This window comes from Mercenaria mercenaria, chromosome 18 (genome assembly GCF_021730395.1).
Source record: "Mercenaria mercenaria strain notata chromosome 18, MADL_Memer_1, whole genome shotgun sequence".
Taxonomy (NCBI): domain Eukaryota; kingdom Metazoa; phylum Mollusca; class Bivalvia; order Venerida; family Veneridae; genus Mercenaria; species Mercenaria mercenaria.
Genome location: NC_069378.1, coordinates 29,613,788 through 29,628,514, shown reverse-complemented (window position 1 = coordinate 29,628,514; position 14,727 = coordinate 29,613,788). Strand labels below are relative to the sequence as shown.

General features: G+C 34.3%; 2 protein-coding genes across 3 annotated transcripts; both read left to right on the top strand.

The window, feature by feature from the left end:
* Window positions 1-1,618: 1,618 nt before the first annotated feature.
* LOC128546137 (uncharacterized) lies at window positions 1,619-3,908 on the top strand. Of its 2 annotated transcripts, none has more exons than XM_053529662.1 (2): window positions 1,619-1,803; window positions 2,237-3,908. In XM_053529662.1, exon 2 carries the CDS (start codon window positions 2,715-2,717, stop codon window positions 3,555-3,557), a length of 843 nt encoding a protein of 280 aa, XP_053385637.1. In that variant the 5' UTR covers window positions 1,619-1,803; window positions 2,237-2,714; the 3' UTR covers window positions 3,558-3,908. Both variants share the same exon structure in this region, with proteins under 2 accessions (XP_053385637.1, XP_053385638.1).
* Window positions 3,909-7,718: 3,810 nt separating this feature from the next.
* Window positions 7,719-10,707, top strand: LOC128550535 (uncharacterized). The gene is made up of 2 exons (XM_053529757.1): window positions 7,719-8,059; window positions 9,372-10,707. The coding sequence occupies exons 1-2, from the start codon at window positions 7,719-7,721 to the stop codon at window positions 10,705-10,707; spliced, it is 1,677 nt and encodes a 558-aa protein (XP_053385732.1).
* The last annotated feature ends 4,020 nt before the right edge of the window (window positions 10,708-14,727 follow it).

Sequence of the window (14,727 nt, the reverse complement as noted above, 5' to 3'; positions counted from 1 at the left end):
AGCCTAGCTCATTTCGAATAGACAGTCTGGTTCTTTAACGTGCCCGGTGTATAGCACCGATACACACGAAGCCGTTTCCAAGGAAGAACCAGTACAGGCCTCTAGTTAGGGGGAGACACTTAAGAGCATCTCAGAAATGTCCAGTGCCTGGACCGGGATTCGAACCCCGGACGTCTGGATTGACAGTCAAGTGTGTTACCACTAGACCACCGGCCCACCTAAGTTTATACGGGTTTGCAAGGTAAGTAACAAGTTACATACACAAAACTGATTAAAAAGGCTTCAAATACCCAGTTATGACGCAAAGGAATAAATTTATGTCCTCGACAAATGTAGGCTTCGCCCATATATCAAAGAATTTCCCTGTATCCCCTTAATTCATGTATGTAGTTTTATAACTTTTCTGACATTGTGCGAATTGATACTATAAGTCGATTTGCGATATGTTGCTATTCTAACATGCAGTAAGCACCATTATGTTCGTTTAATTTTGAAGATAGGATGACCACTTAAATGCACTGCTTTTCCAAATGATGTGATACACTTGTGAGAAGTTTAACATCTGAATAGGCGGGACCCTATTTATCTATTCGTCCGTATGTTTTAGTCATGTCCTTAATACACGCAAAGGGTCCAAATATATAAAGATAAGATATCGTGCGCTCGGGATAAGATGTCGTGCGCACGAGATAAGATGTCATGTGCACGAAATAAGATGTCGAGGGAATGAGATAAGATGTTGGTCGCACGAGATAAGATGTCGTGCGCTCGAGATAATTAGGCTGGTATGGTTATTAAATGGACCTTTCGGTGACACATTTTTCAGGTATCAAATATTTAACCTGACATTTAATCTCTTAACTTATTGGCCTGTAACGCGTAATCGCATCCTCAACGCTTTTCATCAGCGTTTAGTTAAGATAAAAGACATAACATTTGCTAACATATGTAGTAGCTACCATTAATATATGGTGTTATAATTTTCATTTTTGTTTAAAAAATAAATGGAGTTTAACCCCAGCCCCTCATCAACCCTATAACCATCCCGTCCGTGAAAAACAAAAAATAAAATCTCATCTTTACAAAGATTCACACATTTTTGTGACGTTTTATTAACTGTTTAAATGTTCGGCGTATAATATTCTTAAATAACCATTGGCATTATCTTTGTAATGCCTTCCTTTAGCAAAATACTGTCAATCGTGTGAAAATGCACACACGAACCTTACAATTATGATGCGGAGGTGCTTCCCCATTTTCACATCACTCGTTTTTTTTGTTGTTTTTTTTTTTTTTTTTTTTTTTCACGAGAGAATAGATGTAATGCGCTAAGGTTTTAAATGTTGATTATATTTAAAATGCGTACCGATTTGTAAAAGATCTGCATGGAAGTTAAAATAATGTCGGGTCAAGTACGTTGTGTAGATAAGCGAATCAATACACCCACAAAATGGCGACCAGTGACAATGTCACAAAATCTATTGATGAAGGATCAGAGGAGATTTTCGATACCTGTTGCTCTCCATGTTCTGATTCTGGGAGAACAAAAAAAGCGGATAAATTCTGTGTTGACTGTGGATCATATTTTTGCACTAACTGCCTGGTGGATCATAACAAAGTTTCGGCGTTAAGGTCACACCAGATTTTAAACAAGTCCGGACAAAGCGGGCGAAATGACAGCGACGGTGTTGCAGCCGGCCTACCGACAGAAAGATGTGCAGTTCATCCCGGGAAATTAGTCGACATGTTCTGTAAAGATCACGACGAAGTCTGTTGTCCAGCTTGTATAGCTATTAAACACAGGTACGTCGTTTAAAATATAAATATATAGAAAGAGAGATAGGTCACTATGTGTTCTAGTTTTTCTAAACGTATTCTATTATGCGTCAAACTGCATATCTTTGACTTAACTATCAAGCTGATTAACTACTAAACGTGCATGAAATAACACTAACTTTCGTATTATTTATATCGAAGTAAAATATGCGTTTTAAAAGACGATAGCCAGGAAAGAGATAAGGATAAAACTTACCTACTGTAAAACAGGCTCCTGGGCCTAAGCAATACAGCTTTCAGGACTGTATGAAGAATCATACTAGTAACTTATTCCTGTTGATAATGGTATGTCATTGTAATTGTGTAGGGCCATTTATGCATGTCTAGAAAATCAGCCATTTAATAGTTAGTACATTATACTACGTAACAAAATGCTAATGTTTTTTCATTTCCTTTCCAGGGCATGTGTTAATGTGGACTACTTACCTGATGTTGCTAAAGGAATACAGAAGAGTGCGGAGCTCAGCGACACAAGAAAAGCACTCGAGAATGTTCTGACAAAAATGAAACAGGAAAAAGAAATTAAGACAAGTAAACTGACGACGCTTCATCATGAAAAGGAGAAGTTATTTGCAGAAATAGAAAACTTCAAGAATGAGCTTATCAAGAAGATCGAAGAACTTGCAGAAACTTCAAAGTAACAAATATCATCTAAGTATGAAGATATAAGAAAAGACGTACAGTCCGCTTTGGATACGCTTGGTACTGCAATTTCAACAACAAAGACAAATCTTCAGAAACTTTCCAGCAAAAATGAATCCCAATTGTTTGTGAATGTAAAAACAAGCAAGTTATCGATAAAAGATTGTGAAACACTTTTGAGAGAGCAAACAACAGGAAAGAAAACTGAAGAGTTGAAATTTGTATTGAATAGAGAAATGAAAGAAAACCTAACAAGCATGGGCTTTGTAGTTACTGCTGAAGTTGTCAAAGAATATAAAGCCATCTTGTATGGAAGGTACAAGATAAATCCGACGCCCTGTGAAATTACAGGTATATGTACAATGGATGATGGGACATATGTGATTGCCGATTATACAGATTTACAAATTACGAGGCTGGACGGAAACCTCGCTGTTGGAGATCACATTAAGGTTAGCGGACACCCGTTTTCGGTGTGCAGTGTGGGACCGAAAGAGGTTGCTACATTTCTTTATGGTATAAATAAAATACAGTTTATATCTGTTGGACAATGTATGGAACTGAAAACAGAATTTAATGTCGGCAGTTCAGCAGTCGGGGTTTCCTATGATGCAACGCAAGATTCATTGTTTGTTTGTCACAGTAATCAAGTTTCTATTTACACAAAGTCTGGAGTGCTGTTAAGAACATACGAAAAGAACGAAAATGGTGATAGGTTGTTTACGTTAGCTAGACAATTAGCGTTAAATGTATCCAATCACTCCATGTTCGTGACCGATGAAAATGGAAAATTAACCGCCTTGTCAAAAGACGGTAAGGTCATTTGGACATTCAGTGATTCTGAATTGAGACGACCTTGGGGACTGTGTGTGCTGCCGGGTGATATTATCTTGGCGAGCGGGATAGGTTCAAACAACGTATTACAGATTGACAAAGATGGCAGAAAAATTGGAGAGTTGTTGGGAGCTTCAGAGAAATTAGCATTTCTGTATGCTTTGGCTTTTGACAGAAAACACTCTAGACTGCTAATAGGAAGCAGTTCAAATGAAATACACGTGTACATATTATCTAAAAAATAAATACTTTAGTACTTACAGGAAATTACTGTAGTATGTAGCATGAATTTGCTTCTGTTTTGTTGTAATTTCATATATCTATTTACATGTATATATAGGCAATAAAATATGGTTAAATCAAACAAAAATGATATGAGTGTTTGGTGAAGAATCTCTATCCTAAATGTTATAAGCGGTTTTGTGTAGATTGTAAGTTATTTTAATTTCTCAGCATCAGAATAATTTAGTCATTTTATTGCTTAAAAGATAATGAATCTTCGGTTACATGTATTTCACTTTTACGTCTAAAGCTTTGACTGTGATTTGGTGTTCATATAAAATTGGTATTTTATATAAAATTAACATAACTTTTTATTTACTATTCACTTGAACTTGTCTCCTTCATGATATAAACTAACCTCCTTCAAGAATTTCATAAACATTTTTAAACGGGAGTTGTAAAGTATAATACGTTGCGACCTGATAGTAATATCATTTGATTTTGGATACCTCCTGCTCAAACCAGTTAGGCAGTTTATCATGTAAGGCACATACAAGTTAGACAAATATACACAATCATGTACTGAACAATATCTCCAATTACATTTGAAATTTCTTAATCAAATACCTTTATCCATACTGTCCTTTGAAATGGTCAAATCCTCCTAGTTCTAACCAAGATTTCTGTTTTGTCTCTTGAAATGGTCAAATCCACTTTAGATCACTAATAGAATATATTCTAACATAGGCTTCTTTTTTATGACAGATTGTCGATAACTATAGTAGCTGATTTGGAACATTTCATTATGTCGCTCTGAAGTGCGCACGTCTTTTATAGCACATTCTGTCAACATGCCGCACGCGCAAATGCGCCAAAACGAAATTTTGAAAGTTTTGTGTGTGGTTTTTGTCGCGTTGGAGCGCGCGCCAAAACAACACAAAAATCTCTCAATATTTTATAACGGTGCGATGGGGCGCGTGCAAGGATGACTGTACGAAATGTACTACATAAACCACGCGCAAACCAACGCGACAAAACTAAATGCTCTAAATCAACCACCATAGACAACTGTCAAGTATGTACATACAGTCTGTGTAAATAAGGAAAATACAATTTAGACACAAAGTCGGAGAAAAGTGCTTTACTGAAACGTAAATAATTTCAAAATAAATATACTGGATAAAACAGCTAACCCGCCATTAGTTCTTTTGCGAGTAATTTTAAAATTACTGAACGTAAAATTTTGAAATTAATTCAACGCTTAGAACAATGTGTTGTTGATGAGTGATTAAATAAAATCAAGTTATGATATCATATACATTAGCCCATTTTACCAATCCTTGAAACGTCACAAAATACACTAAAATATCTACAATTTACAAATTAATGAAAAGTGTTATGAGGGAAGAAAATGACAACACAAACAGAAAAATGCCGTTGTCATTTCCTATCGTAAAGAGCTTTTAATATGTGTATGAAATTTAAAGATTTCCAATTAAAAAAAATAAAATCTACACTTGCTTATTTCTATTAATTGTATATATTCATTTTCTAGAAACGCATCTTTCATGTGACTTTAGTAGTAAAATGAATAAAATTATGTTTTTGCGAAATTTAATACCATTGGTATTTTGATATGTTAATATTGATAGACCGATCTAACTGTCCCTTTAATTTAAGAAATGTACTTACTATTTAATTAGCAAAATACCAAATGTCGGGTTATCTCTTTGGTTCAGCATACTTCTGCAGTCATAAAGAACAAGCGACTAAAGGAAGCACATATTTCATATTTTTTAATGGTTATTACATAATTAAAACAAAATTTGAAAAATATAAAATGGAAAAAGCACGCATTAAAACAACTAGAATTAATTGTCAGAGGCTAAAAAAATGCCAAAATCCAAGTGCTAATAACGTCCTGCTTATTTATCTTGTGCACAATACGTTTTGAAGCTGCAGTCATAACCGGCCATAGTCTCATGTACCAAATAATGCCAATATGCTTCATTGTTATCATAGAATGTATGAAGGTGCAACCAATCAGCTAACCGACAGATCACATATGACGACTCCCCATTTAGGTCAAAAGTAAATAGATAAAACAAGGAGTTTTAAAATTCTATGTATTTTTTACACCTGCAGGTACAAAAATATTATTGATGCATAATTACAAAAAGAAAACAAATGTGACTTTCTCAAGTTAATTTATTTATGTATTTATTTTGATTAAAATCCTTTTGAGAACAATCTGGGACTGGAATTAAAAGCATTTATACACTTTTACGTCCGTAAAAAGTAGCGCACCAAAAACTTTTAGACTGATTTTTTTCAATGGGGCGAGCGCAAGCAAAAAACAAACAAAAAAATTTTTTTTGTGTTTTTGTGTTTCTGAAAATATACGAGCGGCAAATCCGATGAACAACTTTTTAATTTGGTGAGGCTTTAACTAATCTGTACGTTTATATATGGCACGCCAATTGTCGAATAATTACGTGAACCCAGGTTCACGGTCGAAAAACTAGGATTAACGATCGATAAACCAAGTTTTTTCGAAAACTAACCTATATTTTCCAGCAAAAACATAGGATAACGCCATAATCCGTAGTTCATGCTCGTAAACATAGGTTCACGCTTATAAACCAAAGTTCATGGTCGTAAACATAGGTTCACGTTCGTAAAATATGGTTCACGAGCGTGAACCTGGGTTCACGAGCGTAAACATAGGATAACGACCAAAATTCGCGGTTCAATTGAGAAATCTAGTTTATTAAACGTAAACCATGGTTTACGGTTGATACATTAGGATAATAAAACGTGAACCATAATTTACGGACGTGAACCTATGTTTACGAACGTGAACCTATGTTTACGACCGTGAACTTGGGTATACAATCGTGAACCTAGGTTTACGTTCGATAAACTAGATTTCTCGAACAAAACTATGATTTTCGGTCGTAAACTTAAGTTCACATTCGTAAACTATGGTTCACGCTCGTAAACCCAGATTCACACCCGAAACCATAGGTTCTTACTCAATCGAAAAACCTGGTTTATAGAAAGTAAACATGGGTTCAAGAGCGTAAACTGAGGTTTACGCCCATTAACCTATGTTTTCGCTTGAAAATATAGGTTAGTATTCGATAATCTTAGTTTTCCGACCAAGAACGTAATTATTTGATAATTGCCTTGCCGTGAACCATAGTTTATGGACGTGAACCTATGTTTACGAACGAGAACCTATGTTTACGACCGTGATCTTGGGTTTACGACCGTGAACCATAGTTTACAAACGTGAACCTAGGTTAACGTTCGATAAACTAGGTTTCTCGAACAAAACTATGATTTTCGGTCTCTATCCTATGTTCACGAGCAAATGAACCTATGTTCATGATCGTAAACCCAAGTTCACAGTTGTTAACATAAGTTCACGTTCGTAAACTATGGTTTACACTCGTTAACCCAGGTTTACACCCGTAGATATAGGTTCACGCTCGTGAACTTAGGATAACAACCGAAATTTATAGTTCAATCGACAAACCTAGTTTATCGGACGTAAACCTGGATGCACGAGCGTAAACTATATTTTACGCCTCTTTGGTTTTCGCTCGAAAATATAAGTTAGCATTCAAAAAAACCTGGTTTTACTTTCGAAAAACCTAGTATATCGATCGTCAATCCTTGTTTTTCGAACGTGAACCTGGGTCAACGTAATTATTGGACATTTGCCGTGCCAAATATCTGCATATCTAAATGTTGTTTGCTGTGTAAAATATGAGAGCTCATCTAATAATTTTATGTATGTATATAATAGTCTCTTGTAATACCGATTGGAATGGCCATATACATTGTGCATGTCTTATAATGTTATTTTAACTTGAATGTATATGGATGAGACTTTAATAACGAATATAATACACAACGAAGAAAGCTGTATACTTTCTATCTAATCAGTCTGTTTTCTTACGTATCAGTTTAATTAAAAGTCAAAAGACTGTATTTATCGGGTATTTTAACACATATGATTAGTACAAATTTGCGAATATTGATTAGTAAATAATTTACCAAACAAGGCAAGGTAATTCAGATTTAGTGACTCCTAATAATCAAAAGGGAAGTTATATTAATATCAGGTTATATTTCAAGCAGATAAATTGTAGATAACGAGTCAAGACACCCACAAAATGGCGACCGTTGATGATTTCACAAAATCTATCGCTGAAGGACCAGAGCAGATTTTCGACACGTGTTCTCCGTGTTCAGAATCCGGAAGTACAAAAGAAGCGGATAAATTCTGTGTTAATTATGGATCATATTTCTGTGCTAAATGTCTGCTGGATCACAACAAATTCCAGGCGTTAAGATCACGCCAGATTTCAGAAAAGCCCGGACAAAACAAACGAAATGAAACTCGAACGAGCCTGCCGACAGAGCGATGTTCAATCCACTATGGAAAGTTGGTTGACATGTTCTGTAAAGATCATGACGAAGTGTGTTGTGCAGCTTGTATTGCAATGAAACACAGGTAAACAGCTGAGAAAATAAATAAACTGATAAAGATCACGTTTTTGTTTAATAAAATCTTTTACAATATTCTTTGAAAACATAGAATGCAACCGAGATTAGGTGTTGTTTGGCCTGTTTATGTACGTTCATAAGAGGTAATGAAAAGTGCAACACCCCTCAACACCGGCTTAAGAGGAATTCTATTAAAAGATATTGAATGGACTCCGCGGTCCCGAAACACTAGAAAATATCACAACACGTTCGCTATGGTTTTGTCGAGTAACATTATCTTTTATATTTGAGTAAAGCAAAATGTATTTGAATGCATTAGAAGGGGTGTGTTTTGCAAAACCGACCATGAATGATATATCAGTTAGGTAATTCAAGGTTCTGTAATGCAGTGATTCCGGTAACCCGACCATCAGGCGAATTTTTATTTTGGACTAACATACTTTATGAACAACTGCTCTTCATATTAATTACATGTTACATACATGTTCGAAAGAATTAGAAAGCACTTTTTGTACAGATGTTATATACAGATATTTATTTGAGAAGCATAACATAATTATACTTCTAAAATTCATGGCCTATTTCGTAGAGGAAGCATTAAACTTTGTTTTCTGCTTTTTGTTTTTTGTCTTTTTTCCTGTTATGTTTATATTATTGTGAAGCTTACATGATCTCCCGGAAGTCATACATACAAATTAGATTATTGCTAATTTTTGCAATATGATAGAAGAAATGTCTAAATTACAAAATGCTGCTGTATCTCAAATAAGGAACAAATACATCATTTTTAATTACTCGCACTACCTAACCGGTATATTTTAGACAAAAATTATAACAGTCAGAGTATATAGACAACACTGAGCTAAATATAAGAAGAATCGCTATGATGGAAACTTTTAGACATTTAAACTTCGTGAAAAAAAACAATTTTGGAAAACATAAGTTGCCTAATTATGACAGTGATAAAATTATAATATGGAAGCACAAGTATGGGAAGACGCTTTACGGACGTCACCCAACATTACACACTGCAGCTGTATGGTTGATAAAATCTATAGATGATTCTATGAAAGTCTTGTTCTAAAAACCTTTTATCTTCAAAACGCAGTAAACAAAATATTTATAACAATTGTGTTTCCCTTTGAAGATATAATTTTCTCTAATTAAGATATATACAGCCTTGTTCCCAGGGCCGAAATGTAACAGAAAAAAGAAAGTTGCTTAATATTTTGTCATTTGTTTCAGTGTATATATTTGTGGGTTGCAGCCACATCTTTCGATTTATTAGTACAATTATTAATTGCTTACTTCATTTTCAGGGCATGTGTAAATGTGGACTATATTCCCAGCATTTCAAACGGTATACGAGACAGTGCTGAGTACAAGGACACCAAACATTCGCTTCGAAATATTCTAACTAAGATGAAACAAAAAAGAGAAGCAAGAAACAATAAACTGAATGATCTTGAAAGGCAAAAGAATAAGTTATTAGAAGGCGTAGACATATTCAAAGAAGAACTTATCAAGAGGATAAAAGAGCTTGTCGACAGTTCAAAGGAGCAAGTATTTTCAAAGTATAAAGTATGTAAGAAAGTAATACAGTCAGATTTAGATACTTTAGATACTGTTATTTCAACAACGACAAAAAGTGAACAGAAATTGTCCAGTAAAAACGAAGCTCAATTGTTTGTGAATATTAAAACAAGCAAAGTTTCAATAATGGATTGTGAAGTTCTTTTGAGTGACATGTCAAAAGTTAGAACAAATGAAGAACTGAAGTTTACGTTAAATCAAGGTCTGAAAAAAACTCTGGATTCGCTGGGATGTGTAGTTGATGCTGAAGAAGAAATTAAAGAATACAGAGCAACATTGTATGGAAAATTCAAGATTGATCCACGGCACTGTCAAATAAGTGGTATATGTACTATGGATGACGGGACATATGTGATTGCCGATTATACACATTCAAAACTAAAGAGACTGAACGGAAGCTTCAAGGTTGAAGATCATATTAAGGTTGGTGGAAATCCCTGTTCAATATGCAGAACAGGGCCAAACGAAATTGCTGCATTTCTTCATGGTATAAATACGATACAGTTTGTGTCTGTTGGACAAAGAATGGAACTGAAAACAGCATTTAATGTCGACAGATCAGCAGTCGGAGTTTCCTATGATATTTTACAAAGTTCCTTGTTGGTGTTTGGCGGAAATCAGGTTTCTGTTTATACAAAAGCAGGAGTCTTGTTGAAAACATACGAAAAGAAAGAAACTGGTGAGCAACTGTTTAAGTTTGCTATACAGTTGGCGTTTAATACACAAAATCAGTTAATATTCGTCACTGATGAAAGTGATGGAAAAATTAAGGCTTTGGTCAAGGACGGTAAGACAATTTGGACATTCTGTGATCAAAAGTTAACAAGGCCCTGGGGAGTGTGTGTCTTGCCGGGTGATATTATCTTGGCGAGTGGGCTAGCTTCCACCAATGTATTACAGATTGACAAAAATGGCAGAAAGATTGGAGAGTTGCTAGGAGCTTCCGAGAAATTAAACCAACCGTTCTCTTTAACTTTTGACAGGAAACACGCTAGACTGCTAATAGGAAACAATTCAAATGAAATACACGTGTACACATTATCTAAAAAATATGTTTTGTAGTACCTATGCCGCGTTGTACACAATCAAAACTGGTAATTATTGAATTATGCTAATGAACAGTGACTGCTTTTGATAGTAAACATTTTTCTACAAAACATTATAGGCAGTTTTGTGTTCGTAAAAATGAAGTTATTTAAACATAGGAGTATATAGATCTAAGCAGGTTTAGCCAATTCGTCATGTAACAATTTTGGTTTACATCCACTTAGTATTGTTCACATTCTTGACAGCTTTTTGCAATTTAATACGTTTTAATCTAAAGATTACTTAAACTAACTGAATAGTACATCTTGTATTTTAGCTTTTGTTCAGTGCTGCTTTCTAACAGTGAATATCAGAATAATTCACTGTGTACCGAGTCCAATGGTCAGTCAAGGTTTTTTTGAACTGTTGTACAGTTCCGACTTAGTATTTTACAAGTCGACCATTGGAGTGTTTAATATCAGAGGACAGAAATACCCCAAACAAATGACTCTTTGACTTTGGAATTCTCTGTTGGATATTTATCATTGCTTAATCTATTCACTAGTAAAAACATCTTAAAAATTCTCTTCTATTTACATTTATAAGCATAAAGCATTTTAGTAAATTCTGTTAAAACTGTAGGACCAAGTTAGTACTTCCTACATACGTATTTACACATTTATAATTAATCAATGATATAAAAGATTTCTCCTTCTACTTGAAATACTGAAACAGGTTTTGGCACATGATAAAGTGATTTCTGGATTTGTCAGCAAAATGCTACTTTTTCAGTATCATTTATGATTTAAAGCTGTGAAATTTATATTGATTCTACAAACTTCTAACAGTAATTCTGTACGAATAGCATTGTGATATGAACAATGTAATAAAACACGAAGTTCATCCTCAACTGTAGTGGAACAATTAAAACAAACTTTGTTAGTAACAGGAAGACCATTAACCTACCATTTCCAGTTTCTATATGTATTGGAGATACACCTCTCCTAAACTTAGCAAGTGCACCTTGATATGATTTTTATAAAACAATCTTACAATACTTTTCTACTTCAGAATTATTCTGTTTAAATGTATAATACAGTCTAAGCTTATTTCCACCTACATCGCTACTATCAGTATTACGATTTACATCACAATGCAATTGTTCTACAAATTCATTTAAGGTAGTAGCCTAAGGTAAGATTACATCGAAAATATCACTTTTATTAACAAATATCACAAAACCCTGTCATAATTATATTCTTAAATCTTTGACACACAAGGAAATTCCAGTTTTTACATTTATTGCTAGTTTTATTATTTGCCCATCTAACAACTTTCCTGTTTAACCTTGTCCCATCTATATTTACTTTACAACAATATAATTTCATAGTTTTCCAACATAAACTTGTTACTGGGCATCCTATATCCCCACAGATATTTAAAATTCTTAATTTGTGTTGTACCATACCATGTATTTTATATTACTAGTACTGAAATAAATCAATCAATCAATCAAACAGACCGATGCATTTGTGGTATATCTACCAATATTTGAAAAATATCTATTTGCTCTGTTCTGAACTGCATTTATGTATGTAAACGTTTCGGTACCCCATACAGATGAAGCATATGTGATAACAGAACAAACCGTAGTTTGTTATATCTGTGCTGTTTCAATTTTAAGTATATTTATGTACATTAATGAGACATTTATTAATAATAAAATTTTCATATCATTTTAGGTTAATACTTTATTGTTTACAAGACATTATTTGAATTAATAGTGATATTCTGAATAATGCTACTTTATACTTATTTGCCTTATTGTCCTTCCATATCTGTCTTTGCACATGCTAAAAGTTTGGAAAATGGCCTTCATAACATAAGACCCCCAATATATGTGTGAATAGTACCTCCTGTGTAAATGGGTATAAGGGGACCACATTTTTGAAGTCATGAGTTCTAGCCCCCGTGCCTGGTGACTATAAATAAATTTAAGCACAAACAAAATGCATAACGATTATCATGTGTTTGCAAAATGTACCAGTCGACTATTGAACTTTGCATTTGGCTTTGAAATTAACATTATCCGCAATAAAACGTTCAATGATGAATATCTTTTAGAATAGAATAGAATAGAGGAGAGGAGAGAAGAGAATAGAATAGAATAGAATAGAATAGAATAGAATAGAATAGAATAGAGTGCAGCGCACAACACAGCACAGTACAGTACAGTGATTTAACATTAACAGTACTGACATTTTCGACAGTAATTTAAGACAAACAATAGACCAGCTTACAATATTGACTTGTCTTTTGCCGAACTGCTTTTATACGGGATGAAAAAATGTGTTCAAAAAATAAGTTTAATGACACCATTAATTTATAATATGACGTTTATAATATAGTATTTCAAAAGGCTACATTACCTTAAGTTTAGGATGAAATATTTCTACTTATGTAAACGTTCTTTATATTAAACTATTACATGTATCAAGAAGGCTCAAAGGTCAACATTTCTATAAATATAAGATGATCATAATCACGCGGTTTTACTTCTATTGGTACTTTTTACGTGTGAAATCATTGTGAGGGATGCTGGACATGTTCTCAGCATCAGCGAATTATAAGCCAATTTAGTAGCCTAACAGGTAGCTATCAGGTAATATGTTATAGTCCATTTTATCGACCTGGCGGGGCGTGGTTTCGCGACGGTCCACTGCATTATTATGCAGGATATGTAGAATATTCGGCAACCTGATTTCTTCTTCACTTGCCGACTACCTTACATACTATAGATCTACCTATTTTGCCAATTTTTTGAGATTTTCATTATTTGCGTAAGCCAGAAATTAACTCCGCCCTGTAAGGTCAAATAAAACGGACTATACTAAAACATTGGTTCAGGCCGATTTTACAAAACAAAAGTTTACCTTTAAGACAAGCATTCTTGTTTTCTTTTCTATGATTGAAACAAAGGCAAACATCGTAGATCTGTATACACTGATTGAACATTGCCAAGACACGTCAGAGTTCGTCGTCGACACCATCATCATCATCATCATCATCATCATCATTGCCATTCTTCACAATAATCTTGCCTTTTAGCATAACTGAAAATGAGAAGAAAACGTTGTGCAGGTTTACAATATCTGCTACTTTCTTTTTAAATTTCCTCAAGGCTTTAAATTATAAGCTAAAATTGTCCAAAAAGATGCTACGCATAATGACGTGATAAAAAAAACGCTCCTTTTAATACTGCACATTAAATTTTAAATTACAGTTATACAGTAAGAGCCGTAAAGGGAGGTAATAGAAAACAACAGATTTGGTATAAACTCTCTATCATGTACAGCAATATTCAGCCTATTGACAAATATTAGAACACAGCGGTCAAAAATAGGATTTAACAAGAAATTAATGTATTTTATGTTCATAAAGGAAATTATACGTATTTAAGTTGTTACAGCTTCTGAAAGTCCCGTCCACATTATATTTCATTTAGATCAACTTCTCAGTCAAATTAATATTTTGGAGTAAGGATTTTGAATTATTTAGCAACATAAAAGCTTTTCTTAAAGCTGATTTTAAAAGCAAAAGTTCTTTATATATGTAGCTAAGAAGACTAACAACAGTCAGGTAAAATCACACGCCCCTCATCGATGTGGGTTCGAGCCTCACTCGGGGCGTTGAATTCTTTATGTGAGGAAGCCATCCATCTGGCTTACGGAAGGTCGGTGGTTCTACCCAGGTGCCCGCTTGTGATGAAATAATGCACGGAGGGGCAACTGGGGTCTTCCTCTACCATTAAAGCTGGAAAGTCGCCCCATGACCTATCTTGTGTCGGTGCGAAGGTTAAATCCAACAAAAAAACAACAATTAGGTGAAAGGTTACTTAAAAAGGAAAAAGTTCCGATTTGCTAAATCGCAACCGACTGTCTGATAATGTCTATGAATAAGTTAGTAATTATTTACTTTTTGATGTTCTATGGTCTGTCTAATGTATTAGTAAAAGTCAACACTGGAGAGCTGCTGTGCCTGGAGTGACGACTTGCG